This window comes from Panulirus ornatus, chromosome 31 (assembly GCF_036320965.1).
Source record: "Panulirus ornatus isolate Po-2019 chromosome 31, ASM3632096v1, whole genome shotgun sequence".
Classification (NCBI taxonomy): domain Eukaryota; kingdom Metazoa; phylum Arthropoda; class Malacostraca; order Decapoda; family Palinuridae; genus Panulirus; species Panulirus ornatus.
In genome coordinates, this window is record NC_092254.1 from 1278480 (window position 1) to 1291362 (window position 12883).

The following is a 12883-nucleotide window of genomic DNA, read 5'->3' on the forward strand; positions in this document are numbered from 1 at the left end:
TGGAATGGAAATCCTAAATTCGCAATAGATGACTACAGTGTTGTAAAATATGTCGGATAACATTAATTTTTCTTGTGAAATAGCAATATTCAGGAGGATTTTAGCTTCCAGGATATTTTTTGGAGGATGCTATCACTGAAACTTTAGAGTATTATATATTCTTTATTTGTTTATTTATTATACTTAGTTGCTGTCTCCTGTGTTAGCGAGGTAGTGCAAGGAAAAAGATGAAAGAATGGCCCAACCCACCCACATACACATGCATATACATAAATGCCCACACATGCATATATGCATACCTATACATTTCAATGTATACATATACATACACAGACATATACACTTGTACTTATTCATACTTGCTCCCTTCATCCATTCACACTGCCACCCTGCCACACATGAAATGGCACCCCCACTCCCTGCGCGTGCGAGGTAGTGCGAAGAAAAGACAACAAAGGCCACATTCATTCACACTCAGTCTCTAGCTGTTATGCATAATGCATTGAAATCACAGCTTCCTTTGCACATCCAGGCCACGCAGAACTTTCCATGGTTTACCCCAGATGCTTCACATGCCCTGGTTCAATCCATTGACAGCACGTCAACCTCGGTATACCACATTGTTCCAATTCACTCTATTCCCTGCACACCTTTCACCCTCCTGCATGTTCAGGCCCCGATCGCTCAAAATCTTTTTCACTCCTTTTTTTGCAACTCCAGTTTGGTCTCCCATTTCTCCTTATTCCCTCCACCTCTGACACATACATCTTTGTTAGTCTTTCCTGACTCATTCTTTCCATGTGACCAAACCATTTCAATACACCCTCGTTTGCTCTCTCAACCACACTCTTTTTATTACCACACATCTCTCTTACCCTTTCATTACTTACTTGATCAAACCACCTCACACCACATATTGTCTTCAAACATTTCATTTCCACCACTTCCACCCTCCTCTGCAAAACCCTATCTTTAGCCCATGCCTCGCAACCATATAACACTGTTGGGACCACTATTCCTTCAAACATACCCATTTTTGTTCTCCGAGATAACGTTCTCATCTTCCACGCATTCTTCAACGCTCCAAGAACCTTCTCCCCCATCCTGTAACTCACTTCTGCTTCCATGGTTCCATCTGCTGCTAAATCCACTCCCAGAAATCTAAAACACTTCACTTCCTCCAGTGTACCTCCATTCGAACTTACCTCCCAATTAACTTGTCCCTCAACCCTACTGAACCTAATAACCATGCTCTTATTCACATTTACTCTCAGCTTTTTTCTTTCACAAACTTTACCAAACTCAGTCACCAGCTTCTGCAGTTTCTCACCTGAATCAGCCACCAGCTCTGTATCATAAATGAACAACTGACTCACTTCCCAAGCCCTCTCATCGACAACAGACTACATACTTGCCCCTCTTTCCAAAACTCTTGCATTTACCTCCCTAACAACCTCATCCATAAACAAATTAAAGAACCATGGAGACATCGGGCACCCCTGCCGCAAACCGACATTCACTGAGAACCAATCACTTTCCTCTCTTCCTACTCGTACACATGCCTTACAACCTTTGAAAAAACTTTTCACTGCTTCTAGGAACTTGCCTCCCACACCATATACTCTTAGTACCTTCCACAGAGCATCTCTATTAACTCTTATCATATGCCTTCTCCAGATCCATAAATGCTTCATAGAAAACCATGTATTTTTCTTAAGTATTTCTCACATACATTCTTCAAAGCAAACACCTGATCCACACTTCTGAAACCACACCGCTCTTCCCCAATCTGATGCTCTGTGCATGCTTTTACCCTCTCAATCAATACCCTCCCATATAATTTCCCAGGAATACTCAACAAACTTATACCTCTGTAATTTGAACACTCACCTTTATCCCCTTTGCCTTTGTACAATGGCACTATGCATGCATTCTGCCAATCCTTGGGCACTTCACCATGAGCCATACATAGATTGAATATCCTCACCAACCAGTGAACAACACAGTTACCCACTTTTTTGATAAATTCCACTGCAATACTATCCAAACCCACAGCCTTGCCTGCTTTCATCTTCTTCAAAGCTTTCACTACCTCTTCTCCGTTTACCAAATCATTCTCCCTGACCCTCTCACTTTGCACACCACCTCGACCAAAACACACTATATATGCCACTCTGTCATTAACACATTCAACAAACCTTCAAAATATTCACTCCATCTCCTTCTCACATCACCACTACTTCTTATTACCTCCCCATTAGCCCTCTTCACTCATGTTCTCATTTGTTCTCTTGTCTTACGCACTTTATTTACCTCCTTCCAAAACATCTTTTTATTTTCCCCAAAATTTAATGATACACTCACTCCAGCTCTCATCTACCCTCTTTTTCACCTCTTGCACCTTTCTCTTGACCTCCTGCCTCTTTCTTTTATGCATCTCCCAGTCATTTGCACTATTTCCCTGCAAAAATCGTCCAAATGCCTCTCTCATCTCTTTCACTAATAATCTTACTTCTTCATTCCACCACTCACTCCCCTTTCTAATCTGCCCACCTCCCACGCTTCTCATGCCACAAGCATCTTTTGCACAAGCCATCACTGCTTCCCTAGATACATGCCATTCCTCCCCCACTCCGCTTAAGTCCTTTGCTTTCATCTTTTTCCATTCTGCTCTCATTCTCTCCTGGTACTTCCTCACACAAGTCTCCTTCCCATGTTCACCTACTCTCACCACTCTCTTCACCCCAACATTCTCTCTTCTTTTCTGAGAACCTCTACAAATCTCCACCTTCACCTCCACCAGATAATGATCAGACCCCCCAGTTGCACTTCTCAGCACATTAACATCCAAAAGTCTCTCTTTCATGCGCCTATCAACTAACACGTAATCCAATAATGTTCTCTGGCCATCTCTCCTACTTACATACGTATACTTATGTATCTCTCTCTTTTTAAACCAGTTATTCCCAATCACCAGTCCTTTTTCAGGGCTCTTTACCATTTCCATTTACAACACTGAACACCCCATGTACACCAATTTTTCCTCAACTGCCACATTACCCATCTTTGCATTTAAATCACCCATTACTGTAACTTGGTCTCGTGCATCAAAACTGCTAACACACTCACTCAGCTGCTCCTAAAACACTTACCTCTCATGATCTTCCTTCTCATGCCGAGGTGCATAGGCACCAATAATCACCCATCTCTCTCTCCATCCACTTTCAGTTTTACTCGTATCAATCTAGAGTTTACTTTCACACTCTTATCACATATTCCCATAACACCTGTTTCAGGAATAGTGCTACTCCTTCCTTTGCTCTTGTCCTCTCACCAACCCCTGACTTTACTCCCAAAACATTCTCAAACCACTCTTCCCCCTTACCCTTGAGCTTTGTTTCTCTCAGAGCCAAAACATCCACGTTCCTTTCCTCAAATATACTACCAATCTCTTTTTTCTCATCTTGGATACGTCCACACACATTTAGACACCCCAATCTGTGCCTTCGAGGAGGATGAGCATTCCCAGCGTGACTCCTTCTTCTGTTTCCCCTTTTAGAAAAGTTAAAATACAAGGAGGGGAGGGTTTCCAGCTCTCTGTTCCTGTCCCCTTTAGTCGCCTTCTATGACACATGGGGAATGGGTAGGAAGTATTCCTTCTCCCCTATTTTTTTTAGCCGAGACAGGCAACTGAGGCCCTAGTCAAGGCAATCCCATTAATGTTTGATGATAAAGTGGCAAATATAAAGTGTTTTATTCGGGGTGGTGTGCAAAGTGAAAGGATCAGGGAGAATGGTTTGGTTAAGAAAAAAGAGGTAGTGAAAGCTTTGAGGAAGATGAAAATGGGCAAGGCAGCAGGTTTGGATGGCATTGCCATAGAATTTCTGAGTGAAACAAGAGCAAGGGCTTGTTTTTGCTTAATATCTCCCATAGCATTCTTCCACAGTAGAAAAGTCAAATGATCTTTGGCAGTCTAAAACTCAAGAACAGTCTTCTTGCTAATGAATGTCCTGGCTGGAAAGAAATTCTTTTTTTTCCAAAGTGAGTGTCTCATCCTCTAGACCAGTTTTGGCATATAACTTTCTTCCTCATTAACATCATCTAAATACTGTACACAAATAACAGGTGAAAGCAAGATTATTGTAGCAGAAGTAAACACTGAATATAAAACAATTTTGATTACTGTACATGTTCTCCACTAGCAGGTAGGATTTTTTTCATACACAGTTGCCATTTCCCGCATTAGCCAATGAGGGAAAATCCTCTCTTGGCCCCTTTCTCTGTTCCTTCTTTGGGAAAACTAAAAAACTGAAAGAGAGGATTTCCAGCACCCCCATTCCCTCTCCTTTAGTCACCTTTTGTGACGCACAGGGAATACATGGGAAGTATTTTAATTTTGTGGATGTGAATAAACAGTATTTTGCCATGACTTCATCCAAGAATGTATGATAAGTATACAAATACCATAAAGGTCCTGACATTTTATTATTAAAAGAAAAAATGGTGTACACCTCTGCAAAACTCATTTCCTCCAACATTCTTAGGCATGTTTAATAACCCACATCCAACTGAAGAAACATACAAATATGTATAGTTGCTGGAAACCTAGAATTTACCTTTTAAACAGACTTTGGGTGTTTAAAAACATTAAAGTTTCAAATACTTCATTTTTTAAGCTTTGAAATGACAGCACCAACCTCTTGTATAGTGACATCAGTCACAGGGTCATGCTGAATGGCTTCTTGAACAACATCCAAACCTGATTCTACTTCACCAAAGGGACATAAAAGCTGCATATCTGGATTGTCCCTGACACAAATGACAAAGGAAGAACCCTGGAATCCCATAACAGAGGGCCATCCTGCTATCACACCCTCTTTCATATCACCAGTATAGTCATCATTCCACTCAAGATCTTCTCTGATGGCAGGACTGCTGGTTTCACTGTCGGTCAGGCTACTACCACCAAGCAGAGACTCGCCTGGTTTTCCCTTGAACTGTATGGAAGTAAACGTAGTTCCCTGGTAAGAGAGTCCAAGAGTCCCTAAGCAAAGAGATAGAAAATGTTGGGACCTTTCCAAGTGGCCCCAAAGACAGATTGAAACTCTACCTAAACGGCGACCTCTCACTGCCAAATCCAAGAACACCTTCGGCTTTGAATGGGGAATCAGCTCCTGCATCAGTGACATCTGTAAGGATAGAGTGAAAAAGTTTAAATGACTAACAATAACATAATTTCTTATTAAACTGTTCTTTAATGCCTGATTTCGAAGAAATTGGTTTCTAATTTTGGTGTTAAACAAAACGCAAAATAATTGAATGGTGTAATAACTGACTTTGAGTTTAGAAAGCTTGACTCTTAAAAAGGGACAGGTCATGGTTGTCAGATATATGAGAATGAGAAGACAAAGTTTGAAAGTGGAAGAAGACAGTAAAAGAGAGCTTTGCCCATAGAAGTATGATGTACATGCAGCAATTGACACAAGCAACTGGTTACCCTTACTTCACAAAATTGGCGAGGATAATATTCTTTAGTCAACTTATTCCGACACTTCGTCACACAACTTTGAAGAATAAACTTTTGTTTCTTTTACAGTGTCATATTTCTCATTAATAGACTCATAAATTCTCATTGATTCCTATTGAATGTGGTCTGGTGGGGAGTTGAGAAGTATGTCCGTTGTTTGCCAATGACAAGCACTCGTGGTGTATGAATAACTGCAAATGCTGGTCTCAGTCTGGGTGTGTGTGAAAGGAGAAAATTGGGAGTAAATACAAATTAAAACAAGGTTATTAGGTATAGCATTGAAGAAATATGCAGTGTTACTTTGAATGAAGTGACCTTTGAATATCTGGGAGTGGATATGACAGCAAATGGGACATGGGAACTGATGTGTCACACACAATGTGAGGGGGCAAAGGTCCAGCACACTGAGGAATGGGTGGAATAAGTCATTGTCCTTCAGAGGAAACATGAGTCTAAAGTGTTACATTGGATTCAAGGAAATTTATGTCTAAAAAGGAGCACAGGAGTTAAATGACAAAAGTGAGAAATGGGGAAATTGATGTTTGGAGCACTGGATTTAGAGGTCGTTTGGCATGAAATTTATAGAACACACAGTGAATTTTTCCAGTGAAAAGAACCATCCATGAAATAAGTGCTACACTGAAACAACCTTAGAACAATGCTTTTCCAACAAAGATTCACTAATGACATGGAATGTTAATCCCAGTAAATCGTGGTCTGGGCAAGTTGCTACTTACTTCTACTGTGATATCTCCTTTCTTCAGAGTGTCACTAAGAGCATACAGGTGAATTCCACCATCTTCCCAGGTCAGTTTTGCCCGTCGTATATCAGTATTAGTACAAAGTACTGCTGAACATTTTAATGATGGTATTGCCATATCAGTACAAAGAATCTTTTGACCACCAGTAGCTTCATTCTGTATGGCATCATTACTAACAGTTCTCTCATGTAAGGTATCCTGAGAGGAATGACTACTGACTACATCTTCCAAATTCAGATGGCCCTCTCCACCCAGAGGGATAATTTCATTCTCTGTTTCACTGAGAGCATTCAGCGGAGGAAATGGAAACTGTTTGATAATGTCCTCTACTTGCTTAACATGGGCCAGCAGAGACTGGATACTGGGTGACTGTTCAGCATCTTTCAGAATAACATGAGCTGCTGAGGCCAGGTTAATGACATTATCAACAGGACTTAACATAAGTTCTAAACAAGAGAAGACTTTACTTAGTAAAACAGCCTTGCTGATTTTGTCTGAGAGATACTTTAGTTTATGTTTCTTGATAGCTGTTATGACCAAGATGACTTCATGTTCCTTGTGGCTCTGGTCTTGGAAGTAACACATTCCACACATTGCTATCATGCACTCGGAGCACCACAGTCCCAGTCTGTCACTGTGGGTTTTACAGATTCCAGCATCATCCAGGGTCTGCAATAAAGAGAGGTGTTGACTACTAATCAAACAGTCATTTATAGTTTCTTACAAAGTATGGTGCTTTGCATTATGAAAGAAGGCATATTTATTATTATTATTATTATACTTTGTCGCTGTCTCCCGTGTTAACGAGGTAGTGCAAGGAAACAAGACGAAAGAATGGCCCAACCCACCCATATATACATACCTACACAGCTTTCCATGGTTTACCCCAGACGCTTCACATGCCCTGATTCAATCCACTGACAGCACGTCAACTCCGGTATACCACATCGATCCAATTCACTCTATTCCTTGCCCTCCTTTCACCCTCCTGCATGTTCAGGCCCCGATCACACAAAATCTTTTTCACTCCATCTTTCCACCTCCAATTTGGTCTCCCACTTCTCCTCGTTCCCTCCACCTCCGACACATATATCCTCTTGGTCAATCTTTCCTCACTCATTCTCTCCATGTGCCCAAACCATTTCAAAACACCCTCTTCTGCTCTCTCAACCACGCTCTTTTTATTTCCACACATCTCTCTTACCCTTACGTTACTTACTCGATCAAACCACCTCACACCACACATTGACCTCAAACCTCTCATTTCCAGCACATCCATCCTCCTGCGCACAACTCTATCCATAGCCCACTCCTCGCAACCATACAACATTGTTGGAACCACTATTCCTTCAAACATACCCATTTTTGCTTTCCGAGATAATGTTCTCGACTTCCACACATTCTTCAAGACTCCCAGGATTTTCGCCCCCTCCCCCACCCTATGATCTACTTCTGCTTCCATGGTTCCATCCGCTGCCAGATCCACTCCCAGATATCTAAAACACTTTACTTCCTCCAGTTTTGCTCCATTCAAACTTACCTCCCAATTGACTTGACCCTCAACCCTACTGTACCTAATAACCTTGCTCTTATTCACATTTACTCTTAACTTTCTTCTTTCCCACACTTTACCAAACTCAGTCACCAGCTTCTGCAGTTTCTCACATGAATCAGCCACCAGCGCTGTATCATCAGCGAACAACAACTGACTCACTTCCCAAGCTCTCTCATCCCCAACAGACTTCATACTTGCCCCACTTTCCAAAACTCTTGCATTTACCTCCCTAACAACCCTATCCATAAACAAATTAAACAACCATGGAGACATCACACACCCCTGCCACAAACCTACATTCACTGAGAACCAATCACTTTCCTCTCTTCCTACACGTACACATGCCTTACATCCTTGATAAAAACTTTTCACTGCTTCTAACAACTTGCCTCCCACACCATATATTCTTAATACCTTCCACAGAGCATCTGTATTAACTCTATCATATGCCTTTTCCAGATCCATAAATGCTACATACAAATCCATTTGCTTTTCTAAGTATTTCTCACATACATTTTTCAAAGCAAACACCTGATCCACACATCCTCTACCACTTCTGAAACCACACTGCTCTTCCCCAATCTGATGCTCTGTACATGCCTTCACCCTCTCAATCAATACCCTCCCATATAATTTACCAGGAATACTCAACAAAGTTATACCTCTGTAATTTGAGCACTCACTCTAATCCCCTTTGCCTTTGTACAATGGCACTACGCACGCATTCTGCCAATCCTCAGGCACCTCACCATGAGTCATACATACATTGAATAACCTTACCAACCAGTCAATAATACAGTCACCCCCTTTTTTAATAACTTCCACTGCAATACCATCCAAACCTGCTGCCTTGCCGGCTTTCATCTTCCGCAAAGCTTTTACTACCTCTTCTCTGTTTACCAAATCATTTTCCCTAACCCTCTCACTTTGCACACCACCTCGACCAAAACACCCTATATCTGCCACTCTATCATCAAACACATTCAATAAACCTTCAAAATACTCACTCCATCTCCTTCTCACATCACCACTACTTGTTATCACCTCCCCATTTGCGCCCTTCACTGAAGTTCCCATTTGCTCCCTTGTCTTACGCACTTTATTTACCTCCTTCCAGAACATCTTTTTATTCTCCCTAAAATTTAATGATACTCTCTCACCCCAACTCTCATTTGCCCTCTTTTTCACCTCTTGCACCTTTCTCTTGACCTCCTGTCTCTTTCTTTTATACATCTCCCACTCAATTGCATTTTTTCCCTGCAAAAATCGTCCATCCTGCATCAGTGAGGTAGCACCAGGAATCAGATGAAGAACGGCTCATCCACTCACATACACATATATATATACATAAACGCCCACACACGCACATATACACATGTATACATATCAACATAACATATACATATATACATATACTTGCTTGCCTTCATCCATCCCTGGCACTACCCCACCCCACAGGAAACAGCATCACTACCCCCTGCTTCAGCAAGGTAGCACCAGGAAGATGAGGAGAAAGAATACCACCCATGTATTGCTGAAGGCAACTAAGAGAGGTAGGAAACAGGAGTTGGAAGTCCTCGTATATTACTTTCCAAAAGATGGAACCGAGAAAGGGGCCAAGTGAGGATTTATCCTTATTAGCTCAGTCATCAATTCTTGACACGACCTTCCTAATGTGGAAAATGGTGAATATGTATGGAATTTTTTTTCATATATATTATTTTTTGTAACACGTATTCACCAGGAAGGACTAGTTACAAAAAAGCTTCTGACAAATACTGTCATTTTTTCTGTACCTCTGATTTGTTATTGGATTCAGAAAAGTTTAGGAGGGCATAGTTAGGGGGGCAGCTCTAACACTGATGCACCCAGGTAAGGCTTCCTCCATGAGGAACAGTTAAATATTCTTGAACCAGGAAGGACTAGTTTTTAAAAGAGCTTCTGACCAATACTGCTATTTTCTCCATACCTCTAATTTGTTACTGGATTCAGACAAGTTTAGGAGGGCATAGTTAGGGGGCAGCTCTGATACAGATGCACCCATGTGAGGCTTCCTGCATGAGGGACAATTAAATTTTCCTGAACTCTCCACACTGTAGAGACAGATGCGGCAAAAGGTGTGTCCGCAGCAAGGCAGCAACACTGGCTCCCTTGTTCTACCTTTGTACACCTCACAGCACACAGGGCATGTGACTACTTCATTTACTGCTGTTGCCATGAAGATCTGTAAATGCAAAAAGGTTATAGATTCCAATATTCCTTAGCTGAACATTTGATCAAATAAGCGACATGGATGTGGTGTTACTGACTTGAAGATTTTATAATCTAATAAATTCTTTATGACTACATATTATATAAATAAGGTTCAGACAATAGAACTGGCTCTTGGTGATGACTACTCTTGTTTTGCAAAGGTAGTTAATTTTAAAGACTACAGAATAAGATAGGCAGGAAATGGTTTGAATCATTTTGACATCAAATAAGATAGAGGCTGGGGACATGAAAATCAGAAAAACATGAGATAATGCAAAGTGAAACACAAAATTAAGAGACCTATGAAAACCATGCTTAATTTTTCCCCCAACTGAGATGTATCTTCAGTTTCAATTGTCTGGTTGACGTGAAAGAAACCCCCATGACTGACAATTACACCAACTGCCCAAATATTCAGTCAAACAGGTAACATACCAAGGTGCTGTCCATATCACTGCCCAGCCTCCCAACAAGTAACAAGTCCATGTGGTCCTCAGAAAAGACCTTATTAAAAAGGTGATATATTTCTAGTATAAATCTTTGATACTTGGGAAATTAGGTTTTGTTGATTTTTAACATGATCCACTTACTTTTACATTTTCCCTGATTCTCATAACTGTTACCACTTCCACTTTATTTAACGTTGTAAGGTATACAACTCCAGGAAACAAAATTAACTCAAGATACCAAATGGTTTTGTATTGTAATGGTAGTGAAGGGCTCACAGGACAGACTAAAAGCTGCAGTGTGTGATACGATATATCATACTTTATGCATGATTTTAATTGGAATATTGGTGAGGGTTATGTATGGCAGGGAAAATATGTGGAGAATTTATGTAAAATTGAATGTAATCCTTGTCTTTGTGCATCTCCATTCCCTTTTCTTGCTGAAGGTTCCATTCCCCTTTCATATCTCACCATAGTCTATTCCCCTCATTTTAGCATGTGCAAAAAAAAAAAAAAAAAGTAAATTGCAAATAACTTTCAACTTAGCTTTATTAAAGAAATATAATTAACATGTAGAATGGTAGCCAGTCAGGAGGATGGGGTTTAGCATGAACACCCACTCTAAGTGTTGAGAGTTATCTGCATGATGACACTCATCAGCAGTTGGTATGATGCTCAATCATGGGTATATCTAAGAGTAGAGAATTTAAAATTAAGATACATCATACCAGGAAGGAAAGTTTGGTAGGGTTTCCAAAGAATATTCTGAAGTTTAAGCTACATTGTTGTTAACCCATTATCTTTGACATTCTCCATCATGTACTTAATTATTGGCATAGAGTAAAATCTAAAGCTCCATATAACACATTGTTCTGTAAAATTCATTCTGAGCTATAAGGTAACAACACCTTCCCCGCACTTCAATGTGGCCACAGGTAAAGGGTCCCCATAAATTGCTAGACTAAAATCACCTACTGAAATGATCTTTTCGCATAGGAGAGTATCAGACTACATATTTGCAAACAGCTTTTCATCTATATGGAAAGCAAATGAATTTTGCAATAAACTGGCAAAATATGTGTAACCTTACATCAATAAAGTACGTCTCTGTAAGAGACTGACACACTTACGTCTTTCTTGTTGGCATATGTGCGCAATCTACACAAAGCTCGGCTTTGGGGAACAGTGTTGACAGATAAATGTCCACCTTTATTTGAGAAATGGTCGGTCCAAATTCTTTAAGAGACGCTGTTGGAAGATGTGGAGGGTAAGTGTTACTCGGCTGGACTGGTCCAGATCATGTTATTTGTTTACATTGTTAGTGGACTGCCATCACTGCACTCCCTCAGGAACAATATATTTTTTTTAATGGTAAGTCATTTTATAGTGATCAGTTCACTTCCCTTTTCGTCAAAATATGTGATTTTATTAAAGATGTTAAGTCGAGTGGCCGCCTATTAATGTCATGGAAGCCTTTATACTTCTAATGTCGTTAAACTACGCAGTTCTTATGTTTGATAACTTTATTTTCACCACATATTGTTCTTAAGTCTCTATATTCGTGAAGAAATATCCATACATACGTAAAACCATCCCAAAGAAAAAGGGGAAAAGTTAAAATTTAGATGGATATTGTGGGTATCAACGAAGCCTGGGTAAGACGGATAAAGATGTCATATTTTGAGTACAACGAGATATTATGATCCACAGTGATTGATGACAATTAGATTAAATGGTACATAATGTAGCTTAACACACCATCGTTCACCCAGGCCGACAAATTCTGTTCAAGGTCACGAGGGGAGTTAACATTTTTATTCATGGATTTCCAGTAGTAATCTAACTATGCTTAAAGTTAATTATGTGATTTTTATGTAATCCTTTAAAAATTGCCGCTGACACAGGCAAAAACCCTGCTTAAGAAAGCCTAACCTTTGATTAAAACGCCTCTGAATATCTCGCATCTTTCTCCAATTAATAGCTCGCAGCGTGCCGTAGGAGCAATGGTGCGCAGTTTGTGGAATGCTTATGTAGAGAACTCAGATATCTTGAATTTAGCTAGCCAGGGGATCAGAAAATTTAAAGGGGTAGAAAATAACCAACTTATTCATCTAAGCCATTCTGTTACTGATGTTACCAAAGTCTAAAGTCTGTATTTCTCCTTGTGCTGTACGGTATTTTTTTTTTTTTACACGTGGGATTCCCCTCATGAACTTTGCTATTTTACTTAATTTTCTCTAAAACTTGTTCACTCATCCCTCACATTCTTTTAACCTATGTGTGTTTCAATACCTGTCAATTTTCTTTTCTCTTCTTTCCAAGCATATTGAATTGGAAG

The 12883-nt window shown here is 40.2% G+C and overlaps 1 protein-coding gene across 2 annotated transcripts; it reads right to left on the reverse strand.

Moving 5' to 3' along the window:
* Nucleotides 1-4466: 4466 nt before the first annotated feature.
* On the reverse strand, nt 4467-11981 carry LOC139758656 (uncharacterized). 2 transcript variants are annotated; one of them, XM_071680224.1, is made up of 5 exons: nt 11676-11981; nt 11166-11236; nt 9813-10067; nt 6265-6957; nt 4467-5189 (listed from the first exon to the last, which is right to left on the reverse strand). In XM_071680224.1, exons 3-5 carry the CDS (start codon nt 10059-10061, stop codon nt 4665-4667), a joined length of 1467 nt encoding a protein of 488 aa, XP_071536325.1. In that variant the 5' UTR covers nt 10062-10067; nt 11166-11236; nt 11676-11981; the 3' UTR covers nt 4467-4664. The 2 variants fall into 2 exon arrangements, with proteins under 2 accessions (XP_071536325.1, XP_071536324.1); XM_071680223.1 differs by lacking the exon at nt 11166-11236 and having other exon boundaries at nt 11676-11967.
* Between the last annotated feature and the right edge of the window lie 902 nt (nt 11982-12883).